General features: G+C 41.5%; 1 protein-coding gene across 12 annotated transcripts in view; it reads right to left on the minus strand.

Moving 5' to 3' along the window:
* The window catches only part of nav2a (neuron navigator 2a), a 224,756-nt gene that overhangs the window by 76,305 nt on the left and 126,472 nt on the right, over positions 1-21,979 (minus strand). For 10 of the 12 annotated variants that reach the window (XM_032523975.1, XM_032523914.1, XM_032523864.1 and 7 more), the window contains 2 exons: positions 9,608-9,725; positions 5,653-5,705 (listed from right to left, as the gene is read on the minus strand). In XM_032523975.1, coding sequence (XP_032379866.1) covers positions 5,653-5,705; positions 9,608-9,725 — 171 coding nt within the window. Of the gene's footprint in view, positions 1-5,652; positions 5,706-9,607; positions 9,726-16,753; positions 17,006-21,979 lie in introns of those variants that run through there. The other 2 variants (XM_032523924.1, XM_032523934.1) reach the window with 2 other exon arrangements.

A 21,979-nucleotide genomic window follows, 5' to 3' on the forward strand; every position in this document is an offset into this window, starting at 1 on the left:
GAGAGAGAGAGAGAGAGCGCTAAAGGGAGGGAGGGAGTGTGTGTGTGAGAGAGCGTTACGTGTCTGGAGCAGGATTGGACTGATAGCTTTTGAAGACTGATACTGAGACCGATACTTTTAAACCAAAGTTGCTGATAGCGGATTTTAAGCAATGCATTTATGTATTTAAATACAGACACCTTATTCTCTGCAGAATGACAAAGCCTTAAGAGGCAGCATTAAGGGAATCGAGGGATGAATTCCCCAAAAAGCATTGTTAAACAAATGAATGAATAAAAAATAAAAAAAACACTGCAGGTGTTCCAGATTTCTTCAGGTCTGGTCTCGGAGGAACTTCCTTCAGACTTTCACTAAACAAAAGATGATATGATAGGGATATTTCTGAAAAAGAAACTATATTGGCCCGATATGATGCAACTCTGTTCTATCTGTCCGACTCTAGTGCGTCAGTTTCATTGCCGAAAGCTCTGTACCATTTGACTTTCTGACTGTTGGGTCTTGGGATTCTGATCACGTTAACATGGTTGTGAGTCTGTATGACTGTGTGCTTAACTCTGCCAGTATCTGCCCACACATACTTTCACTCTCTCAGGAGGTTTCACAGATTACAGCTACCTGCCCACCTGCTGAACTTTGACATCTGCCTCAATAATTCTCTCTCTCTCTCTCTCTCTCTCTCTTTAATGAAAAATGTATATAGAGGTTTCAACGCCACAGGGAAGTGCTGGTTCTCACTGCTTAATGATAAAGAAATGACGCACTAGTAGCTATGATACACACACCATGATGCAAAATCACACACACCAACTTCAGGCAGCATATTCGGTCGTAATGCTTCAGCAAATCCATTTCTTTTTTTTTAAGATTATTTTTTGGAGATTTTTAGGCCTTTATTTGACAGGACGACTGAAGACAAGGAAGGGGAGAGAGAGGGGGGAATGATATGCATCAAAGGGCCACAGGTCAGAGTCAAACCCGTGCCCGCTGTGTTGAGGAGTATACCTCTATATATGGGCGCCCACTCTACCAACTAAGCTATCTGGATGCCCAGTGTGTATTCTCTAATTCAATTCAGCGTTTAAATATGTCTCTTATTGTAACTCCTCATATGTATGATTTTTCCTTAACTGTTTTGTTAATACCGTTTTAGATCTTCCTTATTATCCTCATGCTGACATTATCTGATTTCACAAATAAAAACGCAAATGTCCTCGGGCTACATAAATGTATCCCCCTGAACTGTGAGCAAAACAATTATGCCAGAGCTGATTGAATTTGTTGTCTAATGCCTTGTCTTTGCTTGCTTAAAATACATTTGTGGATTTTTATTCATTTAAAAAGAGGTCACATTTATATCTCCTATGAATGGACGATCTGTTATTGCAGCAGATGACTTACTTATGCAACAAACAAGCACAGAATGTCCGTGTGTATGTACAAGGGTTGGACAAAATAAACACCATGATTTAAAAATTTGATCATAGTCTCATGAAAAAAGTAACACACTTAATGGTAGTTTTTGTTGTAGCGCTGTTGTATTAGATTGCATTAATCACTCTAGTGTTTCTCTTATTTTGTCCATGCTGCTTATTTCTTGCCAAGGGCTCAGCCGCCTTCATGAGGAAGACAAATGGTCTTAGATTATATTCCGATAAAGGTCTGAAAGAAAGATACAAGGTTTGGTATATTTGGTTGCCTAGCAACAGTAACTGTGATTGCTCTGCGGTGGTGATCACCTGAGTTCTGACCAGCTGACGCAGTTGGGGATTTCTCTCGTACACACACACACACACACACACACACACACACACACACACACACACACACACCCACACACACACAACACACACCACACACACACACCACACACACACACACACACACACACACACACACACCACACACACACACACACACACACACACTGCTCACTGCTCCCTTTGATCAAACATTTACCAGCCGTTGAATCATTAATAAAAACAAATTTTGGGTCATGACCTGCTTACCTGCGTAAAGATCTACAAAACCACGACATCCATCTGCGTCAAAGAAGCAACCATCACCCCACCAATATGAATCTATGATCTCTAAAACTACACAGATTGTGCACAATCAGGTAAAGTATAGGGTTTTGATCAAGTAGAAACTACATTAGTGGCAGTTTTCAGTGACACTGCCCCCTGAAGGTGAAACACAGGGTGAAAGATAAAGAAATGCTCTATTTTCAGGCTGGTTTAACACACAAAGGCACAATCACTCTCAGCAAAGAGCCTGGCATGAAGTGGAGGAGCTGTATCCTCGTTTAGCGTTCCTCTGTGACTGTTGATACTTCCGTCTGTCGGTTTTTCATCAAGCCCATAAACAACTGGTCCTGCTGGTTTCTACTGTACCTATCTGTCAGTTTACCTCCTCCGCCTCTCATTCCCTTCTTCTTTTGCAGCAGCATAAAATGGGCAGATTAGAGAGAATAAACCAGTCTAGCAAACAAGATATGAAGAATACAGGTTGAAACCCTAAACAAATACAAAAATCTGACTTAATTTTTTTCCTTCCTCAATATATAGTAGAGAAATGTTATCTAAAGCACTGCATGGCTTAATCATTTCTAATGTAAATATAGGCATGACGTGTCCAATATTTCATCTGCTGAGGCCCATGATATAATTTAGAGAGTCAGATTATGCAAATTACAAAAAACAAATATCTTGTCTCTCTTATAATAAATGTCAGAAAAGTTTGGTTTTATTTCTCCATGTTTTGAGATATTCCTATCTTCAATCCTCAAACCATAGAAGTGAAAGGATTTCCATAAAAAAATTAAAAAAAATAAACAGCAACATCGCTTTGAGGGAATTGTGTCCTGGTAGAACATGCTTCTAGTTTTCATTTTAACTTCTTTCTTCCAATGAAATAGTCCCTTTAAATTTTTTTCAAAAAGTTGGTCCATAGTATTCTGAGTATATTAAGTAGATAAATCTATTCGATTTTAATAGCACTGAATGAAATGAGGCTGATGAATTGTTTGGCTAATAGAAACATCTCTTTAAAGCTTTGTTTTATTCCCCAGGCCCTAGCAGATGAAATTTACTGGACGAATGCTTGGACGAGACACTCTGTGTATGTTTGTTTGTTTGTGTGTGTATGTCTCTTTGTGCGAATGGCATCCTGTGTGGTTTTAACAGCTCAGTGTCAACTCAACGCCCTTGCTCTGGGCTAAAGCCAAACAGACAGACACACACACACACAAAGGCCTGACTGGGTGGCAAAGGAATGACCCGATGATGGGGGTCCATTTAACGAGGATGTGACAGTTGTAAAAACAGCCTCTCGCTCCAGCCTGGATAGCCAGCATGCTAATCAGCTACCGTGAGAGTGAGGAGAGAGTGCTACAGTTTATCCCACTGATGGAGCTCATTTCCATGTTTATTCGTTTAGAAACAGAGGTTAAGTTAAGTGGTGGTAATTGGCAGCAGCTTTGGGGGTTTGAAAGCAATGAAATCAAGTGGAGTAAAAGCGGGATCACATACTCATCCACCACAGCTGCCAACTAAACTCCCAGGACCTGTGTGTGTTTGTTTTGACAGTACAACAAGCCACAAAGCAGACATTTGTATAATGACTGCCATTGCACCTGCCCTTAGCATTGCTTGAGTAACCCGTGATTCAAAAATACTTACCGTGCAAAAGTTTGGGGCTAGAAAATTCCATTCCACTCCATTATAGACAGAATACCAGCTGATCAGAGTGGGTGGGTGATCTTTAATGCAATAAATACATTGCCCATTATCAGGAATCATTCATCCAATGTTCCGAAGGCACATTCCTTTTACTGATCTGATATCATTTTAAAAAACTAACTGAGAAAACATTGGAAAACCCTTTTGCAAATATGTAAGACATAATGTAATCTGAACTGTTGCCCTGGTTAAAAAAAGAATGCAACTGATCTCAGCTGGTATTCTGTCTATAAGGGAGTGCAATGGAAATTTCTAAGTGACTTTTGACCGGTAGTGTATATATAAGAAGTGGAATCATTTTTCAGACTTTCCATGTTTCCACTTTGCGATAGTTTATGACAAATAACAGTGACGATTAAAAGCTGCATTTTAATTGTGCAAAGTTCCGTTAATTCCCAACAGCATAACATGAAGCCTTGTGATGATAAAAGAAAAAAAACTCTGTTGTCTTTTACGAGAGATATAATCCGCACGAGTTGATTAACTCTTAAGATTGATCTTAGATCTTAAGATTACATTTTGGTCAGTAGACCTTGTCAGGCATTAACTTCAGTCTTTTCTTCTCTCCTCTACTACAGTCTTACATTACTTTTAACATTGTGCATCACACATTCATATTAACTTGTTCATCAACAAAAACATGCTCACTTTATGCTAACATATGTATGAATTCCTTCTTTTTTCCTGCTCTAGTTTTCCTACAGCTTCTTATTCTATTCTGCTTGTGTGATTATATGATATCCATTTCACCTCATTTAACTTCAACTTTTGCTGTCGCTTTAACCAACTTTTCCCATGTGTATCTTATTTCCCATTAAGTACTTCATTCATGCTTCTGATGATGTCGCTTGTAATTAAAACTGATCCTTTCACATTAACACGCTCATAGCCGCATGGGAAAACCCATAGTTAACTGAGCTTTGTAAACATGATTACCTAGGATGACCAATGTTATGTTAACCAAAAGGGCAATACCTGACTTCACTGAGGGCCAGATGTTACGTGCTTCATGGTTCAGCCTTTAGCTCTATACTGTCAGTTATGTGATCCTAACTGATATACTATGAGGCTTTATCATCTACAAAAGCTGAGCATTTTCTCCACCTTAGTGGTGGAGAAAATGCTTACCAACATAGAAACAGACAAACATCTTTCAAAACTAGAAAGCAATCTGAACACCAGGAAGTCCTCACAAGTATAGTAATATGGGTCTATATTTGCAATGAACAGGAAGGGTTAAGCGATCAGCTGTGCTTCCACCTCCTCCTCAGATGTTAACTATGGGCGTCTCTCTCTCTCTCTCTCTCTTTCTGGTGCTTAGAGAGGCTTCAGTAGTCTGGCTGGTCGCCAAAAATAGCCTCCTCAGCTGGCACACTGGCCCAATTTACGACCCTTCACATTCAGCAGTGGGCAGCCCTGCCCTGGGCACCGTCGGCTCATTTCCCACAATGAACAAAAAACTCCAAAAACACAGAGATCCCACCAGCAGCATTATAAAGGAAATCCCACTTACATAACTGCTAAATGTCACTGTGGACAAAACCACATGATAACTGGCTGCAAACAGCTTTGCCATCAGTGCTGATGCTCCCTGCCTGTGTTCACTCCAGGAGATGAGAGGATTGCACTCTGCTTTGCAAGTGTAATAAGAGCAAAACTGGCCCCAAAACCAAAGCCTTCGATGCTTTCAACTGAGCGCCAACTGACAGAAGTCTGAGCCAGATGTTTCACGGACGGCAGCCCACAAGACCGCGAAAGTAAAAATAAAATGGACTCACTATCCACCAGTGAATTTTACACCGCAGCTCCCAGCGAGGGCCACATGAGTCGGTGAGATGGGACATCAGAGAAGTGATGTCACACAGGAGGTACATTTCACAATGTTCTACCAAAACAAACTTAGAAGGTCACTTACCATCTGAGAACGGCTCTTGGGACAGCCATTGATATCACCAATCTTCTCATTGGCTGAGGAGAGACAAAAAGAGGAGGCAGAGACAGAGAGATAAAAGAAACAGTGAAAACTGTTTAGGTGCGTTCAGTTAATGTAATCCTCTCTTTTATTTCCAGTCGAGATCCCTGAGTGTGTGTGTATCCCAGACAGTTGCTGGCCAAGTGAGCAGAGCAGAGGTGTTCATGCCGCTGAAAGTGACAACCCTCTTCTCCTCTCCCGCTGAGACATGAAACGCTATCTGGGCACAGCAAATGGGAACGGGGCCGGTGGGGGCCCGACCAAGGTGTGTGTTGTGCTGCTTCTTTTCAGAAGGGTGTGTGTATGTGTGTGTGGGTGGGTTATCAAAGATTCCTCCCATCTATTAAGAGGCCCAGCCCACAGCAGCTGAGACAGGATTGTCAGCTCACAGCTGACAACTGTGCCAACAGCACGGCCTCCTGCATCAGGAGGCACGGTGGGGCCCACAGTGTAGCTCCACCTCAGAACTACAGTACGCACTGCAACGCCTACCCTGTGAGAAAATACTCCTCTTTCTGTCCGGTCAGTAAATACACAGTGGGCCATATCTTGCACCCGGCGCAGCGCAGCGCAAAGCCCAACGCAGCTGTCATTTTCCTGTCAGGTGCCCACGTCGTTTAAATAGCAAATGCACCTGCGCCCATCTCTGCTGGTCTTACAGGGAGAGGGTTCAGGTGCATTCTTGGCATATTGCTATCTTGAGGCAGAAGAAAGTGATCACGCCATTGACCAACAAAAATCTGGTCTTAAGTCAATAGCGCAGCATTTCATTGTTATTTTAACGGCGCAAAATATTACAATGTGAAATAGTATTATTGTGTATGTCAATATGTTTTATATTACATGTTATTATGGTTACTGGGGCTTTACCTTCACGGACAAGTATATCAGTTTCTTCTCCTGAAAATCTCTCCTTTCTGCTTAGCATATCCGCCATGACATGGCTGGCTTTTAAAGGGAATGGGAGATGACACTGATTGGTTTATTGCATGTTATGCCCAAAACACGCCTATGATTAATAAAGACACTAAGAACAACCCTTTTGAACAATGCGCCTGGCCGCAGAACTTTTTCTGCCGTCAAACTAGCAAAAGTGGATTTGTTTTTGAGGAATAAACGGTTAAACTATCCTGTTAAAAAAGAACAAAAAATAAATAAATAAAACTTTGGGTTGGAGAACTCTCGGCTGGAAACCAACGCTTTAAAACATATCTTGATGTACATTATTTGCAAAAACGACCAAATTGCAAATGACCAATTATGGAGTGTAGTGATGGCCAATTGGAGGGTAGATGCGTTCACTTTATTTTTCTTCCGTAAAATAACTTTTGACTGTAACTCTGTAACTGTAATTGATTTGCTCGACTCAATCAAAAAGTGTAAAAAAAAAAAAAAACCTGACAAGTAGTAGTTGCCGCTTTCCCTACACTGTATAAACAACATGTTTATAGATTGGGACATTACTAGAATAAAGATGTGAAGAGAAGTTATTAGAGATTTTGATGATCCCTAACAAACTTTAAATCAAAACAAAAAGGCTTTATGGTGAATACTTTATTTTAGCAAAGGTCTGTAAGATAGCATTTACATTATTGATGATTTAACACTACTACTGTTGGCTATGGTTGGTGTGCTCTGCAAGACTTTACACACTGTGGTGACACCCGCAAGAGACAGCTACTCTGTGATTTTGAGACACATTAAATGCTTCCAAAATAACCAGACACATTTTGCCTGGTTGGCTTGTGCAAAGCAACAGCTTACAGACCAGAAGCCAGATTTTTATAAAGGCTTCTTTTAGAAGAGCAGAGTATCCTAAGACTTGGAGCTGGGGACACAAGTACAATATCTTAAAAGGTCACAGATGTTATCCTAGATCTAATCCTAACCCTAATGCTAACAGTTGCCTCAAGGACAGTTTGTAAGAACATGACCGATGTCCTTGATCTGGAGGTTTTTCCTCTTCCAAAGTCCTGACCTTAAATTTGTGTTGGTCAAATAGCTTAACAGGTGCCACATCCGGTCCCAGTATGGCAGTTCTGACACCGGCAGCCTGCTCGAGTTTCACCAGTGATTATGTGGTGTGAGTTTGTTTCCCTGAAGACAAAAGGCAGCAGGGCAGACAGAACAGGTGAATAGATGGCTCTGGCTCGTGTTGCTTTAATATGAGAGCAGAGCCTCCGTGGTCAGCTGTCGGAGTGTAAATGTTGTAAGTAGGCTTGATGTTGTGAGAATACATATAACCCTGGATGAAGGGGATCATGATGTTGTGGCACTTTTCGACCACAGAACTCAGAAGTTTACCAGCACTGTGACCGATAAAACCATATTACAGTTTTACTATGAGCCATTGGTGAAGTATGCAAGGTCCATTATAGGACAAACACAAGCTAGCAAGACAGACTACCTCAATTTAGTTCCATATTAATGCACAACAATATCCTGAAAACAAGTGGCTTTTACTTATGGGTTTAGTTCCTGTAGTATGTCGGGAAAGGGCTAACTATATTCCACTACAACAAGCTCAGTTACTCTATATTCCTCATACAGATGTGCAGGTTTGACTGTTACTGTAGTTGAAGCGACTCCACTCCTGGAAAGAGCCAGAATCAAATTCCTTGTTTTTGTTCACATTTACTGTACTTAGCCATTAAAGCTGATTCTGAATAATCCGAACAATTTAAGCAGCCAACATCAAGGCAGGAAGCCGGAGCCAGTGTGAAAAGTGATGGTATGAGAGAATGACGCTCTCAAGCATGTGATGTAAATATATTTCACATACTGTATAAAATGCCTGACCCAACTCTCAAAAAAACAGTATGACAACAGTGAGACTTTTCTCAGTGCAGGATGAAGCCGAACAGAGCATTGGAAGTATAAATCTGGGTCAGAGACGTCGGGGGAAGAGCTGGGAGCAGACAGAGTCGGTGACATGCTGAGTCACCGGTCAGCTGGTGTGAGCCTGCTTTGGCCTCAAGGCTGTCGGCGCATGAAATGACAGGCTGAGCATGGCCGGACGAAATGACAAGACTGATGACACAGACAGCGTGAGGGTCAAAAACACAGAAGAACAGCCTACTTTCACAGCCCGCGCTATGATGAATATCCTCATAGATCTGCTGTCATGTGGATAAATATACTGTACTTCTGTTGAAAACCTTCTTATTCCCTTCATGAGACACTTTGAAACACAAGTGGATCAAGCCTGAAATGCATGTTGGTCAATGTGAAAATAACATTGGTTTTAATGGGTTCTGAAAAGTTGATTTTCCTCGTTTCCACCAACGAGGAACTGTAATTAACATGTAGAAGAAGAAACCTTACAGGTTACTTCAGAGGCTTCTCTCATATTTTCTTTCTTTATTTTGGTTCAGAGATATATATATATATATATATATATAATCCCCGCTAAGGAGTATTTTATAGTATCTTACTAAAGAAGTAGAAACCTCACAACACACCAGATCGCTATGTGTTTCTTTGTTATTGAACGAGATAAACTGTTTGGATCTACAATTAAACTTCTTCAGGTTCACTCATAAGCCTCAGAGCAAAGCTAAAACAGATGGGTTTTAACTTCTACAATAGTGTTGTTGTGTGTTGTCCTAAATCTATCTGCATCTCACGGAAGAAAACAATCCAATTGAGCAGGGGTAAATAAACTCTTTGTATGATTCATTCTGAACTTGTCATTTTTACATCTGATAATAGAGTTTCATTCTGTTACATCAACTCTCTTGCAAAAGAAAAGTTTCTAATTTGATGATGATGTGGCTACATGTTTGGTGAAGGTCATCTCTTCAAATGTAACTAATGATGTCTTATTTTTTTCAGCGACCACATAATCAGAGCAGGCTTTCTTTTGCAGATTTTGGAATCAAAAGTGTGTTTTCCTTACCTACGACCTGTATGATCTCAGCCAGCAGCACTCCGTCTGCGACGTCTGTTTGCAGGTCCTTGATCAGACGCTTGTGTCCTGACTTGGCAAGGTAGTGGTTGGCCCAATCTGTGTAGATCTGCGGTCAGACACAAACACAAACCACGCCATTCAGTTATGAGACAACAAAAATAAAATCCAGTCCAAAACAGAGGGCGACCCCGTCATGCCGTCCACGCGTTTTAAACTCCATAAACACTTGAAAACTACAAAAGGTATAAATGGTTGAAGCAAATTTACGACTAATAAAATAACAACATGGTTGAATGAGAGCAGAGTAGCCCTCTTTCTTTTGTTAGGGCTCCGATCTGGCATATATCCGCGTGGTATTCAAATTGGGGCCATTGTGCTCAGCCAGGGCATTCATCTCACAGCGCACGGCGGCTGTTTTCAATGGGCCATGCTGACATCACTCTCTGGGGACAGAAAAGACCCTTCACTGCCTGGGGGGGGAGGAGAGGAGGGAGCAGAGCAAGCATCTGAATAATCTGAATAGGTTCCCTCATAATTAGTTGGCAAACTCTCTCTCTTGTACTCCATCTCTCTCTCATCGAGAGAAGTGAGTTTCTATTTCTGGTGAGATAATAAAAAAGGCACGCAAAAGGTTAAAGTGAAGTGGCACAGAACGTTATTTGTAATGGAGAAGAAGTTATTTTTGAGATACTGATACCTCATAAATCTATCTTGACTTGTATCATTGTCAGGCTTGTCTGTAAACTGCAGTTTGTTTAACAAGTGCAAGTTCAGAGTAGTTTTGTCCCCCGCAGGGATCTGAAACGCATGCGACAGCTCGGCTAAATAAAGACGCCTGTGTGTCTCACTCTCGTTTTCACACAAACCCCAAAACTGGTATACCAGTCAGGAGAAAAGTATGACAGTGGAGGAGTGACAATGAGTATGTTTAAGTGACTATACTACTGTCTGCTTTCTGCATCAATCAGATTTCTTCAGTGTCATGTAAACGAGAAATCTGACTTTTCAAGGTTGGATTTCTCCTGGAGAGATTTAGCAGTTTCCTGCTTCTTTTATGTACGGATATCAATGAAGGGAAAGTATCACTGTGACAGCAGCACTGTGGGATCAAACAGATACTCATTACTCATATTGATGCATCCTTATATTCAAAATCATTAAATCCAGAGGCAGAGTAACTGAAAGTTGAATCTTTTTGTCTAAATAGGTCTTTTCCACAACTGAACATTATTTGTAGAATTCAGACATATTTGCACTTTAAGGGGAAAAAATGTCCCCTCACTTACAATACTCTAAGAACAAGAAAGCTCTTGGTACCAAACAAGGTCAAGGGTGGGGAAAAATCGGATTACCAACCACATTCACACTACAGTACAAACCAAAGTTTTGTAAAAGGGACTACAACTCCATTTTGCTACCCTGTGCTGAAAAAATTGTTATTTGTGATGTAATTTTGCTGCATGTACAAATTGTACAATAACCAGGAGTTACTAGGGTGCCAATATACTTTGTATAAAGTTTTGTTGGATTTCCTGTGTAACTTACTTCTCCCAGTAACCTCCTTTATACTGTGCATTTAAACTTTCTCAGGAATTACAGAGAAATCCAAGTGCATCCAATTAGTACTGAATGAGTGCACACACAAACACGGACACGCAACATGCATAGAGGTGCGTGACACGATTGTGACCCTTGTGTCTTTGTGTTTGCACTATAAACAGACTGGGAGCCATGCTACTCATCGTGTGAATCACTGCTCTTGGGATGGCGTACAACAGGTGTGTGCACTTCAAAGGCACACACAAAAGCACAAACATATATTTCTCTTTATGCCAAAGCACAAATGCAAAAGGTTTATGAGAGTACACGACCACACAATAAAACACAAATAGCTTCCGAGAGACTTTTAAAACCACACAGGCTGCATACCCAAACACAAACGCAGTTCTAAATAGGCTCTTGAGTGACACACAGAGCTAAAACACCTTTCAAACTGCCGGATTAGACTCTATCCTTTCAATTCACATTCAAAGCTGGTCATGGTGAACAGGAAGTGCAATGTTTAGGAGCTTTTGTGTGTGTGTGTGTGTAAGCTTCCTTTGAAGTAGTTTCAGGCAGGTAAATTGAGGGGTTGGAGGGTAATTAAAATCGAGGTGAAATGGGTAGCTGTCAGTCCCAGAGGTAGAGGGGGGTCAAACAGCCTAAAGGTAAGGCATGGGGAGGTAGGAGGTCTGAGGTAAGAAAAGGGGAAGTGGGCAAGTCACAACAAGTTGCCTTTTAAGTCTTGAAAACTTAACTTTTCAAAACACAGTTTATGTTTGATGTCATCCTCTGAGCCAGAACATAAGCTCCAAACTTTGAATGTGAGAACTCGGGTATTAAGTGGAGATATGCATGGGTGACACATGTTAGCACTGTGATCTAGAGATGGCCTTATAGATCTTGATAAAAGATTTTGAAAGTAAAAAAAAAATATATATATATATACATATATTGAGAGTAAATCAAATTATTTCTTCTAGGCAAGGCCTGCTCACTGTACAATTTCACAGAAGCATCAACCACTCTGCAGCCTGACTAACCTTTCGAGCTTCTTCTAGCTCAATGTTTTAGTTTTAAGACAGATTTACTGTATGGTCAAGTCTCACTAGGCATGGGCCTGTTACCGGGTTCAAGGTATACCGCGGTTTTAATAAGTCACTGTTTCAAAACCCAGAATATTTTCCGCATTACCATTCCTGCAATAGGAGTTGTTTTTTATGAGTTGTCAAGGACACAAAGTGCAGTTTAGAAATCCCTCTCCCAGTGGCAGTGATTGTGCTCAATGAAAGAAGAAAAAAAGTTGTGTTTTTTAGACAGACATTTCAAAATAAAACATTTTAAAGCTGTAATTGCAAAACCTCAATAGCGTGAAACCGTGATATGTTTGCTGAAAGTTATCATTCCGTCAGAATCTCATACCGGCGCATGCATACGTCTCACCTCTCTCAATAACCTCATTTCAGCAAACAAACAATCTCCTACAGTATATACCCAGTCTAGGCTACACTACCTGATCCAGCAACAAACAACACGCAGACTGCTAGCAACTAACATTAGCATTTAGCTTAGGTTAGCAGTTAACGCAGCTGAAGAAGAAAGTGAAACGTTTAGCAGCTAAGGAGCCAGATATTTTTTCTCACAACTTGGTGGAGACCAAAACAGATATTAAAGGAGTGGGAATATTGGACTTTCATTCATCCGTTGAACAGAAGTGAAAACGTGTGTTGCTCTGTGCATGCTGGATGTGTAAATGGGCAACTTTGAGCTAACCCGTTAGCTATAACTGTATAAGGGTTAAGGCGGTGTGTGGCGTTCTTCTGTCCCCTTGTGGTCAAAAACAACAAGCTTGGTCTGACCTGCTATACTTACAAACTAGTTTGTCGGGACTACAATTACAAACAATTTATTTATTTTACATAGTCTCGCATTGCAGCCCTAGCCCCAGAGCGCTGTGTCAACGCTATAATATGGCCTATGCACAATAAACAGCGTAATGTGTTGTTATAAACTGTCATTGCTAACAATGGCTACCCTGGCCAGAGCTAATGAAAACAATGGAAATCTGACTTGTAAATGCAGCGCATTCAACACGAGTGTGATGTCATTCCCAGCATCGGCTTCTAAGTTGCGAAGGTAAATGGAACGCACAATTATCTACTCCGGGATAGAGGTAAAAAAACGCACTGAATGTAAGTATTGGAAATGAATTATTTGTAACCAATAATAATGGAATCCTCCCCAGTGATACATAACTAGCACCAAAGTCCATCCCACCACAAAACCAAATTTCACAATATCAGTCAGATGAAAGTTAAAGGACCAATTTAATTAATAACAAAATTAATCTGGATCATGTGTGTTTAACCGCCCCATTTTTGTAGCTGCTGTGATCTAAAAATGGTTTGAAAGGTCACGGAAAGAGAAGGAGAGGAGAAGGAGGGGCTGATGAGAAACCGGCATCTGATCTGAGAGGGATTTTAATAAGATGCATGGTTAGTGAAGAGGAATATTGACTCCATATGGACTCAATATCTATGAGACAGGAATGAGGTGTCACTGACTTCAGCCCAGTATCTACATCAGAGAGAAGCACTCTGCCTATTGAATAAAAAAGTTATTCAAAATTCCCCAGGGTTGTAAATGACTGATGAGTCGATATTGTTAATTATGTCTGAAATTGAATTTAATTGAATGGATAAGAGGGAGACATTGAGGCTAAGTGGTCGGCGTTATTACCTCACAGGACGGTCCCATGCAAAGTAAAATGTCAGGCCCTTTCTGCATAGTGTTGGCTATTAAACATCAATGCTTTTATTGTGCCAAAGGAAATGTGTCTGAAGCATAGAGTATCAAAAGTTAGACTTCTTAGATTCTTTTTCTTTCTTTACCTATTCTGTGATCAGATGTTTCCTGATCTAATTCAGGACTCAGTTCAGATGGGATTTTATTTAGGCACAATTGTTCTATGGCTGCTTGTGGCAACATTAAGCACTGCAAGTATGGCTAATTTGGCTCAATGACAAAAGGCTTTTGTACAAAACAAGTTTAGATTCCTAAAAATTAAAGTTTTAAATAAAAGAGTGTACCCCTGCATTTGGGCTTATTGCATACCGGGGTCGATTTCAGCCACGGAGGACTCTAACAGTTGTAAACAGGATAAAAAACAAATAAAATAAGCACACCAAGGCCTCACTCCTGATCACAGCGCTTCACGGCATCACTCACATCCATATGTCAACACTGAGTGATCGAGTGATCCATATAAATCGAGTCTAATGTTCAATAGATACATTTTCCAAGAGGAAAAATCCCTCCATTCCCAGAAACTCCCAATAATCCCGGCCCTCTTCTCGTGGGATTAAGGGTCTTTTTTAGGAGCGGTAGATTTATGTCAGGGACATTCCCGTCACCAGAGAAAGCAACATGACACTGACTCATTCACACAGTCAGGGACTTAGAACCACTAGACAACTATAGACGTCAACAGCTGCAAAATAAAGAGAAAAATCAGCTTTGTAAACATTGTAAACACTTCCTACACTGCATTACTTTATTTGTGTTCACTTAATTCTTGATTTTTATGTTTTGCCTGCTCTTGGTTCATTCAAACTGTGTGATTTCTATGTATTAGCTGTTTATGTATATGTGTTATCTTGTATGAACCACAGAAAGACCAAATGGATCCAAATAAAAGAATAATAGCCTGCAGTAAGCGCGCCAACACTGAACACAGTGGGCGGAGGCTATCTAGAGTAAATTGACATTGTGACATTAGATCTGAACTCAGATCAAAGACAAAGACCTGTGTACAACTGATCATGCTTTGTCACGTATTGCATGAAAGCCTGGACCCATGTGCATGTTCACATACTAACGTCCAATTTAAGCCTTAAAAAAGGGACACAGTCAGCGGTTCAAAGCCGTTGACAAGCAGCGATGAGTCACTTATTCAGACAGCTGCATCTTTTTCTCTCTCACACAAACACACAAATATGCTTCACATCCAGCATCCCCGCTGCCTCAGCTTGCTGAGTCACCAGGCCGGTGTGCGATGCCTACAGAAGGTCATGACGCATAGAGGCCATCCCCGCAGTGCAGGGGCAGTCTAGGCGGAAGAATGGCGAGGGCAGCCAGGGCATCCCACTGGGAGATTACCCTTGAGTTGCAGGAGTGAAACAGTGAACAGTGATTTGGTTTGTATGTATGGTTGGTCCCCTGTCTTGTGTCAGAACAACTCCACGAGATCCAGAAGGACCCCATTTGCTTAATCTGCTGACCACCTACGCTCTTCATTTAGGTAAATGAATGAAAATTAGAATCCACTATTTGTTCCTGTGATAGCAGCCGTATGTTGAATTTGACTGTTCAACACCTTTGGTCTGTATATGTTGAGCTTGATGATGAATTTATCATTCATCCAGTGGGTTTTAATACCGTTTCTGGATAAATTGCTCTGTCAAGAACAATATAGTCTTTCCTTTGATGTTCAAGCAGAAAAAAAAGAATTGTTGTTTCACATAATAAAAGTAACACAAAACCTTAGGTCTGTCAATGGAAGCACAGTTCAGTTCTCACATACGCCGACGGCGCACAGCTTTCCAGAAACAATTATGTTGATAACTTCAGGACTACTATTAGCCTCATTACTTTCAGGGTTCAGTAGACAACCAGAAAACCGCTGCACTTAACACGCCATTATGAACTAATCTACTGACATGAGCAAGAACTATAAAGAGAATATGGCGGGGCCAAAGCGGCTATAAAGTGCTAGGCCTATCTCTGAAGAGATGCTTTCATAGGGAGCCAGAACTTAAACTGCTCTCGTTATAACTCAGGTAATGGCACAGTGCTGACTCTACAGAAGACATGCTCGGATAACAGTGCTTTTTTCTACCTTTTCAAAGGAAATCTACATTTGAACATGAAGTGTGGAGCCTCCTCCACTGACCATGTTTAGGACATCCACGGGTTTACGAGGTAGAACCAAATCCCAACAGTAAGCTTTAATTTGTTTGTTTAACTCAGTGTCTGTTACCTGCCTCTCTGTCAGGGGGCTTCTAAAATAATTCCCGGCTGCTCCTAGAGATCTGGCTCAAACCCTGACGCTTCTATTTCAAGCTGGCCCTTCCTCTTATGTCTTTTTCTCTCATCACTCCCAAGTTCCTCACGGTTAATGTCTGTGGTAGATACACCACAGAACATTTTTTCTTCACTGTGAATGGTTTCCTTTATGCTACTGTCAGTTCACTTCACGGCTGCTTAAACAAAGAACAAACAAGTGGCCGGGTTAGTTCAGTTGGTGGAGATGGTGCACACATAGAGGTTTACTCCTCGACGTGGCGGCTGCGGGTTCGACTCCGAACTGCTGTATGTCATCCTCCCTTTCATGTCTTCATCTGTCCCGTGGAAATAAAAGGCCTAAAATGCCCCAAAAATAATCTTAAAAAAATAATAATAAAAGAATGACCAAATTACGGCAAAGAAAAACTATTCTTTGTTTATCAAAGGCTTTAGCCTAAGGAGAAATGCATGAATGACACCTTCTTAAGCCCTCACTACATTAGGCCCTACATTCTCTCACTGGTTTCTTACCAGTTTGTAGTTTTTGCAGGAGAAGCGGCTGTAGCTCCTGGCCGGCACCATGAGGCCGCCATTCTCCGCCATGTGGGTTACCTTGATAAAGTCAACTAACCAGGCAAAGCAAACAACTTGAGGTCCATAAACTTCCAGGAGAACATGAGACGAGCGCGCTCTGTCATGAAGGCGAGGAGTAGCAGGTAAATATAGCCATGCTGTTTGACGACTGTCCTGTCCCTCTCACACCTCGCTAACAGCGCTGCAGGTCTGCCTGGCTTGTTGTCTGTTTGAACAGGATATGCTTCACTCCTCCTCTCTTTGATCTCCCTTACCTCTCTCTCACCCCTTCAGATTGCTTCATAGTGAAGCCCTCAGACATTCTGACACATTTAACCTTCTCTCCCTCTCTCATTCAGTCTGTCTGCGTCAGACACCCTGACTCAGTTCCCTCTTGTGCTACCGGTAGAGAGATAAGACCAGCAAAATAAAACCCAGAAATGGAAATCTTTTACTTTTAGGCAATCTGTGTTTTAGCAAATTTGATTGCATCTCATGAGTAAATATCTCAATAATTGTTAGTGAAGCAGACAACAGATCATGTTATTAACATGTTACAGCATGACAGACATTTTACAGCCAAGATAATGCACTTCTTGTGTTAATCCTCTGTAGTTCCTACATTGGAATAATAACAGAAGGTGTAGCTACTTGCCCTTTTTTTGTTTTGTGAAGATTCACCAAAGCCATAAACTCCTAAATGGAATCTATCCATTGTCTACAGCACAGTATACTGCAGCCTCACAGCATGGGGAAATCGCTCTGACTACCAATATTGTCTACCCGCTAGGTATCACGATCAACATATGATGGTAAGCTCCTTTAACCGAGCCGTGTCTTGTGCTGTACTGGCTCAATATAACGTGTGGTCCGCTGTGTCCGAGACAGATGTCTCACCTCAATGTGACAGAGCTCCCAATGCTGACTGCCAGAAGACTTTAGTGTCTTCATCCTCTGACACACCTGGTGTTGTACATTACAGCACACACACACACACACACACACACACACACACACACACACACACACACACACACACACACACACACACACACACACACACACACACACACACACACACACACACACACACACACACACACACACACACACACACACACACACACACACGGGAGGTCTCAGATCTCAGTGGAAGGGTTGTACTACTGTTTGAATCCCGCTATTGTATTATTTATTATAACCAGCAAAGTAATGTGCTGACATTAGCACGGTCCTGTTCCATATTAACACACTGCCATCAATTCACACCCTAAAGTTGCCCAGAACATCTTCCCCACTTTTACTGCCTGGTACTAGCATATGAAGAATATGAAGGCAGATGTTCTTTTCACAACTCCATCACACCTTTCTCTGCTGCTTAATAATAGGACTCTGACAAGCAGTGGTGTGCACAGACATTCTGCACGTCAGGGGTGGAAATAGAAATGTAATGAGGGGGGTTAGAGAGTTCATTTTTGCTAAACAATAACACTTCAGCACTTGAGCTAATCAGAGGGGGATTGAAATGTGACATTTGGCCAAAGTTGAAGCATGATGGTGTCACATTGGGCTTAAACATATGTGCTGCTTAAATAAAATGTTTAAAAAGGAAGGAACAGAAAAAAGCAGGCAGCGGATACTGCTGACGAGGCCTGCAATACTCATCTCTCATGCAGGTATGCTTGCCAACACACATCCGCATAACGTACTTGCTAGTTTCAAAGGGTCTGTAAGAAATGAAAGACATTTGTGGCAAAAATGGACATTGGCTTTAGTGTAAGACAATTCTTCATGCACAACCACCCCACTGTGATAATAAGGCATGGTCAACTCTCAAACCTGCTAAAGGATTTCTTGACTGTGATGAATTAGAAATCCTCCAACTTCCTCAGCCATCTTTGATGCTCTTTTACTACACGTTTTAGTTCTTAAGGTTAAAAAGGTTATCTCTATAACAACCCTCTGGTCGACTTAGATAACACGTATTGTCGTCGGCGACCCATTCTGCTGCTTGACCACGCTGAGTCACATCGATAAGGACTCAGCAGCGCTCCGTGCTGCAGCAGGCTGAGGGCAACATGTGGCGACACATCCCCCCCACCCCCCCGGCTAGCAGATGGTTGGTAGGAAAATGATGGATACACCGATACCATAATATAACAGAAGGATGCAGGGAGGGGAAAGAGTGGTAGATGGGTGCAGATGATGGTCTCTAACTTATAATTGTGTATGTTACCTTCTCTGTCACACCTAACATGTAGTCACCCAAGACTTTTGAACCCATCTTTTGCTTAAATAAGTCAACACACGCTGGGCGAAGGGAACCATCGTGTGCACAGCTCCCAGTGACCACTAGCAGACACAGACAGATGGCTTCTGAGAAATCGGTGTTCCTGGTCAGTATGATATGACAACAGAGGACTGCAGTCTGCTCCGCCAGCTGCTGTATTCAGGAAACCCGGCCCCCTACTCTGGGCTTTAACACTGACGCTGGACTGAAGACTCCTGGTGGCTCAGTTGGCTGAGGGGTATGCATGTTATCCCACCTCTCTCCTAATCTTTTCAACTCTACTGTCTAAAAAGGCATAAAGGCATTGATCGGTCAACTCAATTTTGTTTAATTTTATCCAGTCAATATGGATTACTTCAGTTAAATACAATTGTTTGAGACTACTTTAAATGCCATAGGTGCCACGTTTACGGCTGCCATCGTTTAGCACTTAGTTTAGCGGCTTGCTGCAAGTCAAACCAGAGACAAATGCATGACTGCTACTATTCTGATGAATGCAGACATATTCATCCAAAATAGCGTCCAATATTGGTCCAAAGAGCACAATGTGTCAAACCACTCTGGCTGAGATTCGAGAAAACACAAGCAGAAATCTGACAATGTCTACATATTACACTACGTAACGTTCTTGCAGTAGCTTTTAGTTGTCAGTGTCTGTCCTGCTATCTAGTAGAAGTACAGGAGGCAGAAGAAAAGGAAAAAACAGAGGGAAGAAACAACCTGAGCCATAGAAAGATGGGGGGTGTTGTGCAAAAGTCATTCAGAGTGTACAGTTTACCCATGAGTTCCCTGTTCTTCATACAGTAATATGGAACCTGCAAAAGATTGCGTTTACCGAACTCTCTCCACTCCATCACTACTGCAGCAGTGCAGCTAGGGCTGCTTGTTCTTCTTCTCAGCTTCCAGCAGGATACACCGTGGATGCTTTTTGGTCTGTGGGGCCCCTGGCAGCTACTCCTCCCCCCCACGCTCTTTCTTGTACTCACACAGACCTCTAAAGTGGCTTTAGCCCACAGAAAGCTGAAACAGGCCGCTCTAAATGAGCCCTCGTGTCTCTGCTTGCTCTCTGTTTGGCAAATGAAAGACATGTGGCTTGTGAGGCATGGAGGCCATACCAGCACATGGTAGACAAAACGACTTGGCAGGGACAATTTAGTGTATGGGAAACAGTCATCCATCAGAAAGCCAAGAGACTTCAGTTTATGCATGCGGTCATCTGTACATGTGATACATAAACTGGTTTTAAAAATCACTGCAAGTGGGTGGAAATACATGACCCTTAATTTGCAGAGATTGTGCACCCAAGAATGCTAGTTTTGATAATACCTGTGTACATCGTTTACACTGACATCCTTAATCTGACAATACCCAAATATCTAGATATTAATCCAGAATATGATAATATTGAATCATGAATACTAGACTTACTCCACTAAATTGGCAGTGTCTGCTGTCCAACATCTGATCAGGACAAATCCTGAGATATGCAGTCTGATGCACATGAGAGCACAGCAGCAAAGCAAGAGGGTTTAGCTTGTTAGTAGTACTGTATGAGTGAACAAGCCATATGCAATGATAGAACTGATTGTAGAACTGATAGTCCGACGGGGTTTGTTATGGGAAGTTTGGCTCTCTGTGTGTAGAAAAGTACCGTAGGCATTGTCATTTACACTGATTAATTGTTCTTGGATACACATAGTTTGTTGCTAGTGCGCATGACATGCGGGTCTGATCAATTTATCAAACTAACGAGCTGGCCCCGCTAGTCGACCACAACCTGAAAGAGGAAGCAACATGCAGTCACTGTCATTCACGTTAGCCTGGATGGATTATTATATGAATACAGGGGTGTCATGCTAGTCAACCAGCGTATTTCTACCTAATTTCCTTCTCCAAAACCACTTCAGAAGAGTAGTCAAGAATGATTTATTATTTCCAAATAAAGCTATACATGTCATCTTTTAAAAATTACTTTTTATTTTTTCATATATCGCAATCTAAATCGCAGGGGGAACAAATATTGCAATGTCAGATTTTTCCAATATCGTACAGGTCTACCCTAAAGATAATGTAATCTTTCAACTGCTTTAAAATGCACTATGCAGGGATGTCCTGTTCCCTATTAATCAAATCAAATGCACATCCTGAATTCTGCTGCAATCTCCTGAGTTCAAATCTAGCCAGAGATCGTTGTTGTATGTCCTCCCCTCTATGTGGCCAAAGTTTCAGGTGCACTACGGCTAAGGTGCATGGCATACCTGTGTGGGTCTGACTCAATCTCAAGACGTTAGCTTCTTGTTAACTTTGAAAATTCTCTTCACTGTGGGAAATGTCATTGAGGTCAACATTTCTATTTTAAAGCAAGGTTCAATTGCATATAAACAATTTAAAGAGTTGTCTGGAGATTAGAATAATCGGTTTGAGTCATAAAGGTCCAATTCTGTGATTGCAGCTTCTTAAAAGTGGATTTTTTTAGTTTCTTCATTCCTCTGTGACAGTAAACTGAATATCTTTGAGTTGTGGAAAAAAAGACATTTGAGGACGTCATATTGGGCTTTGGGAAACACTGATCGACACGTCAGCATTTTCGATTAATAATTGATCAACAACAATAATCAACAGTTAATAAACAATGAAAATAATCGGTTTCAGCCCTACTGAAGAAATCTGAATCCAAGTCACCGGAGTTGGAAATTTCAAAACAGGTTGTTGAATTCCACTTTCTTCAGTTGTTCACTTTCTTTGTTGTAAATAAGGTCATCAAAACAGTAACTGGAAGAACAAATTAGTAGTTAAATGCATGCTGGGGTACAGAGGCGGACTTACCATTAGGCAAAGTCGGCAATTGCCTTAGGCCCCAAGCTACCAAGGGCCCCATAAAACGCCTCATAAAC

The sequence above is a fragment of the Etheostoma spectabile genome, chromosome 1, assembly GCF_008692095.1.
Source record: "Etheostoma spectabile isolate EspeVRDwgs_2016 chromosome 1, UIUC_Espe_1.0, whole genome shotgun sequence".
Taxonomy (NCBI): Eukaryota; Metazoa; Chordata; class Actinopteri; order Perciformes; family Percidae; genus Etheostoma; species Etheostoma spectabile.